Here is a 6,000-nt window from a genome sequence, read left to right as displayed (position 1 = left end):
AAGCTTTTAAAGAGCAACAGAGGATTACTAAGAAGGAAATACGCAGAGGAAAAATGAGATATGAAGGTTAACTGGCCAATAATGAGTGGTGGGGGCATGGAATGCGCTGCCTGTGGGAGTGGTAGAGTCAGAATCTTTGGTGACCTTTAAGCAGCAATTGGATAGGTACATGGATGGGTGCTTAAGCTAGGACAAATGTTCGGCACAACATCGTGGGCCTGTCTGTGCTGTATTGTTTGATGTTCTATGTTCTATTTAATACAGAAAATAGGCAAACAGAACAGATGATCATGCCTATAGGTAAAGACATAGGAAAAAGTATTCTTTAAAAAAAGGTCAACATGGATTAAAGACTGATTTGAATTGCCTTTTAAAAACATACTAATAGCTTCATAGAATTTTTTGAACAACAGACTGTTGACTGTTTCAGTGATATTAAGATTAGCTGTTAGAGGCAAGATCCATATAATAGTCTCAGAAAGCCTTCCATACCATATGTTTTTGATTCCTGAGCACTTCTGGATTTACGCACCTTGCATTTAGAAGTAACAGAATAAAAGAACTTAGATCAAGATTTAGTATTGGGTTTTCCAGATTGCTGATTTTTCTTTATTTCTACTATGGTGTAGAAAATGTTAATGGATCACCAGTATTTGGGGATTTCTATTTTAGCTATCTTCTGAACTTTGGAAAACATTTATGCAATCCATCTTTGGAAACTTAAAAAAGGGTACTTACCGTCCATTGTTATAAGTGAGGACCGTGAATTTTTTCATCAAACTGCTTCTTACAACATCTGCAACATCACTCCCAAGGGAATCTGAAGCAGAAAATATTTAAAGTTATACTTGAGTTAAGCAGTTTAATTAAGTATGGACTGTTTATATTGTAGAAATATGACCCTGGATCATGTTTACTTTAAGAAAAATAAAAATAATATAAAAGCATGCAAAAAATCATTTTCGCATATCAATTTTTAAAACCAATAGATACCAATAGATTTCTAGTGTAAGCTACTTATGCCTTAGTCAATTATACTTATAAAAAATTTACAATCATCGTTTGTGCCAAGTTAGAAGTCAACAGATGTTGGAGTGACCAATCAGGCAGGAGCCTGATTCAGCATTTTCAGAGACAAAGCAAACAAAGCTTAAGTAATTTATAACTTTCATATGAATTTGGGAAAAGATTATAACTGCAAAATATTTCAGAATTTTTTTAAAATCCTGAAAAGTTGATGGAATGACTTTAATAAAATATGAATTTATCTATGCCAACAGTAACACTTTTGTGACAACTGGAAAGTTGTTAATCATTTAAGGTCTATCAAGAAAATGTGGGGCAAAATATAGATTAGATTCCCTACAGTATGGAAACAGGCCCTTCAGCCCAACAAGTCCACACCGACCCACCCAGACCCACTCCCCTACCCTAAATATACCCCTGACTAATGCACCTAACACTATGGACAATTTAGCATGGCCAGTTCACTTAACTTGCACATCTTTGTGACTGTGGAAAGAAACCAGAGCACCTGGAGGAAACTCACGCAGACACGGGGAAAACATGCAAACTCGACACAAGCAGTCGCCCGAGGCTGGAATCGAACTCGGGTCCCTGGTGCTGTGAGGCAGCAGTGCTAACCACTGAGCCACTGTGTCGCCCCAAAAAGAATCCACTTTTTAAGTTACTGAAATTCCTACCGTTCAATATCAATTGAAAATTGCAGAATGAAAGATCTTCAAATAATGCCAAAGTACAAACTATTTGAATCGGACCAGTAATTTGTTTCATATTATAAAGGAAAGCCTATCCCAAAAAAAAAGAAATTTCTTTGAAAAGCCGAACAGGGCATTGGCAAGATTACACCTAAAGTATTGTGTACAGTTACGGTCACCATACTTAAGGAGACGTATTACTTGCATTGTTTGCAGCGCAGAAATAGTGCACTAGGTTGAGTCCTGAGATAAAGGGGTTTGAGAAAAGATTGAGCAGGTTCGGACTATACTCAATGGAGGTTAGAACAATGAGAGGAGATCTTATTGAAACATAGAACATCCTGAGGGATTTTCCCTTTTTTGGGTAACGTAGAGCATTTAAAAATAAGTGGATCACCTGTTTAAGACAGAGATAAGTAGGAATTCCTTCTTAGGAATATTTAATCTTTAGAATGCTCTTTAACATCAAGGAGTGAAACTGGGATCATTGAACATATTCAAGACTGGATTAGATCGATTTTTGATACACAAGGGAATCAAGGATAATGGGGGATGTGCAGAAAGGTGGAGTTAAGGTCAGTCAAATCAGCCACAATCTCACTGAATGGCAGAGCAGGCTCAATGGGCCAAGTAGTCTAATCTTATTTCTATTTATTCTGAGTAAAACAGAATCATCCTATTTCTACTGCAGTTAAGTGCTCACCTTTGTAATACTGGGTGCACCAGCTAAGTTAAATAACTGAGCAAAAAATTCCAAAATAATAAATATACCTCATGACCCATTTAGTTATTGTTACCCGAAGAACTGTTGTTTAGCTCATGTACTTTAACTGTAAGTTGATGTAGTACAGAAACCAGGTGCTCTGATTTCTTTCCACAGTCACAAAGATGTGCAAGTTAAGTGAACTGGCCATGCTAAATTGTCATTGGGCGATTTTACAAAACAACAATTGTTTTTGTTTAATACTAATCAACAATCAGGAGGAGATTTTAGGACAGTGAAACCTACTGGAAATTAAATTGGATACACTATCTTCAAAAAAGTATAAGGCCCACATATATTTTTAATTTGAAGACTCAAAGTTCAACTGAATAAATAGGTGAAGTATGAAAGTTCCAAATCTGTGGATTCCTGGTCCTGACTGACTTCGTCCAAGGTCACAAAATTTAAACAGAGGCCCAACTTCATACTTTTATGCTAGGCAAGCTTTGCACAAATAATGTTAAAGCTCTCAATGCTCCCAAGTGTAATTCTTGGAACTGATTTAATGTACACGTCGATCTTCAGTATAAAAATAGACGACAAATAAATTTTACCTTTCTGTTTTAATTCACGGTCTCTTAAATTGTGTAATCTGATCAGAATCTGTAAGTAATGTAGGCAGTAACACATATGACCACGATTTTTCTCATCCTGAGGTAAGGACTTCAGTGATTCCAGGACAAAGAAGGAATAGCTAAAAGTAAAGAACAATAAATCATGCTTAAATATTAAGCTTCATCTTCTTTCATCTTCTACTAGACCAAACAGCATTTCCTTAGTGTGTTTAAAAATTGCAACATTATGTAGTGTTACATCACGGGGTAAACTCTCCTGCTTAATTTAAACAAGCAACACAGAAAAGATTTATCCCGTGCAGTAATCTGTGAAAATTTCAGAGGCCAAGAACTAAATAAAGTAAAAATTAACAATTTTATTTCTTAAGTATAACAGAGAATAATTAACTAACAACTATTTACAACTCCTTCTAACCTGTCTTATATTTTTCCTTCTATAATACTGGTCCGATAAAACCCCCGATTAAGATTTACTGAAAAATTCAAATTTCAAAATCAGCCAGCAGTCAAATCTTTATATTTTCCTCTGTAGAGTTGCTTTCCAGGTCGGTGTTGATGTTTTTCTCTGTGCAAACTCATTCTCTAGACAGGTACCTCAGAGTTTTCACTAGCAGCCTACATCCATTGGTCTTCTGGCAGTTCTCACTCAATTGTTCATTTTTTCCCGGTCTTATACCCCCAAAGCATCGCATTATGTCACTGGCTTTTAATATTGTCAATATACTCAATTCAAATGATTGGAGTTTGGTTTTTTCTGGGTATAATTTAAATTGATTGGCCTAATTCAAATTTGTTTTTGTCTCCAGGCAACCAGCTACATTAGCTGCTGGCCACATGTTACACTATATTTTGTTCAGAACACTTGGTGTTGTCTAGTAGTTCTGCTAGCTTTTAACTTACTTACAGGTACAGTACACCTACATCTTCATAACAGTAGCAAAAGATGATTAACAGCTGTTATGAAATGTAAGCAGTACAGATTTTTTTCTGTAAAATATACTCTTCAGAACAGGAATTTATATGAAAGGCATCAGAAATTTAATAATGATGGTAATTATTGTGGCTGACAACCTCATACTAACATATTATCCACTAAACTTACTTGCCAGTTTGTGCTAATTTGCTAATTTCTTCTGCAGCACTTATCTTCGGTAGTTCACTATGTGCTTCAATCGCTTGATATTCAGTAGACGAGATGACTTGTGATTAGTTAAGGAGATGTCCACAGGTGAAAATGACCGACAATTTTAAGAAATTTGACACGAGTTGCAATTATCTAATTATTTTGATCTGCCATAATACCATAGTGCTAGAATTGTAATTAGACCAAGTAGTTGTCATCTCTTAAAGAAAGAGTCACCATCAAGATTTTCCCATCATTTGACTTTTTTTTATTCATTCATGCGATTCACTGGCTCTCCAGCATTTATTGACCATCTCTAGCTGCCCTTATGGAGATGGTGGTGAGCTGCCTTCTTGAAACCGTGCAGTCCATCTGCTATGTGTTGACAGACAATGCCATTAGGGAGTTTCAGGATTTTGACCCAGTGACAGTGAAGGAACAGTGATATATTTCCAAGTCAAGATGATGAGTGGCAGTTTTCTCTTATTGATCTGTGGAATGTGGGCATTCCTAGCTGGCCAGCATTTATTGCCTGTCCCAGTTGCCCTTGAGGAGGTGGTGGTGAACTGCCTTCTTGAACCACGGCAGACCACCTGCTGTAAGTTAACCCACAATACCATTAGGGAGGGAATTCCAATATCTTGACCCAGTATGGAGGCAAACTTGCAGGTGATGTTACCAAGTATCTGCTGCCCTTGTCCTAAGAGATGGAAGTGGTTGTGGGTTTTGAAGGTGCTGTCTAAGGATCATTGGGTGATTTTTCTTTCTGCAGTGCATCTTGTAGACAGTAACAGCAGTGTGCACTGAGCCTCGGTGATGGAGGGGGTGGATGTTTGTGGATGTAGTGCCAAACAAGTGTGTTGCTTTGGCCTGGATGCTATCAATCTTCCTGAGCGTCATTGGTGATAAACCTTTCCAGACAAGTGGTGAGTATTCCAACACACCCCTCATTTGTGCCTTGTAGATGATGGATAGGCTTGGGGGAGCCAGGAGGGAGTTACTCACTGCAGCATTCCTAACCTCGGACCTGCTCTTGAAGCCAATGTGTTTACATGACAAGTCCAATTCAGTTTCTGGTCAATGGTAACCCCAAGGATGTTAAAAGTGGGGGGGGGGGGGGGGGGGGAGTCAATAATGGTAACACCATTGAATGTCAAGGAGTGGTAGTTAGGTTGTCTTATTGGTGATGGTCAAAGCTGGATATTGTCCACATCTTGTTGCATTTGAAAATGGACTGCTTCAGAATCTGAGGAGTCATGAATGGTGCTGAACACTGCACCATCATTGGCGAACGTCCCACTTCTGGCCTCTGATGGAGGGAAGATCACAATCTTAGAATTTTACAATACTTTGCACTTTTAAAGATCAGCCTTGAACTTATTAAATGACATAGTAGACTTGAGGATCATACAGCTTCTATCAAGTCCTATTTCATATGTCCTTACAAAATGATTCAGACATTGCAACCACTGCACCCATTAGCCATTGTCAGTTCAATTTCTCTGTCCTTTTCATTGTCTTTTAAGTTCTCTCCTTTTCCAATATTTATCAACTTCACTTCAAAAACCTTTATGATTATGATTTTCCAACTGTTTCTGAAAGGTCATTGTGTCCTAGGTGTCTCAAACTTTGTCTGAAATGCCCTGAACCCTGTGGATTATTTACAAACATTGAAGGAGACTGCTAGCTTTATATGTTTGATGGTTATGATGTTGTAATAAGTTTATTTTTCTTTGAAATAGTTTTACAAAGTCTGTTAATTTGGACAAGATTATATGTCAAGTGGCATGCAGGTGTTTTCAATGGGAATTTCATTGCATG

At 37.5% G+C, this 6,000-nt stretch overlaps 1 protein-coding gene across 2 annotated transcripts in view; it reads right to left on the bottom strand.

The window, feature by feature from the left end:
- The window catches only part of polr1e (RNA polymerase I subunit E), a 36,635-nt gene that overhangs the window by 8,788 nt on the left and 21,847 nt on the right, over positions 1 to 6,000 (bottom strand). For both annotated transcript variants that reach the window (XM_043719713.1, XM_043719721.1), the window contains exons 8-10: positions 4,159 to 4,255; positions 3,036 to 3,175; positions 739 to 820 (exon numbers count right to left, since the gene is read on the bottom strand). In XM_043719713.1, the coding sequence (XP_043575648.1) occupies positions 739 to 820; positions 3,036 to 3,175; positions 4,159 to 4,255 (319 nt within the window). The remainder of the gene's footprint in view (positions 1 to 738; positions 821 to 3,035; positions 3,176 to 4,158; positions 4,256 to 6,000) is intronic.

Source organism: Chiloscyllium plagiosum, chromosome 2, assembly GCF_004010195.1.
Source record: "Chiloscyllium plagiosum isolate BGI_BamShark_2017 chromosome 2, ASM401019v2, whole genome shotgun sequence".
In the NCBI taxonomy this organism is placed as follows: domain Eukaryota; kingdom Metazoa; phylum Chordata; class Chondrichthyes; order Orectolobiformes; family Hemiscylliidae; genus Chiloscyllium; species Chiloscyllium plagiosum.
Note: the sequence above shows the minus strand (reverse complement) of the source record. Positions and strands in the feature narration are given on the sequence as shown.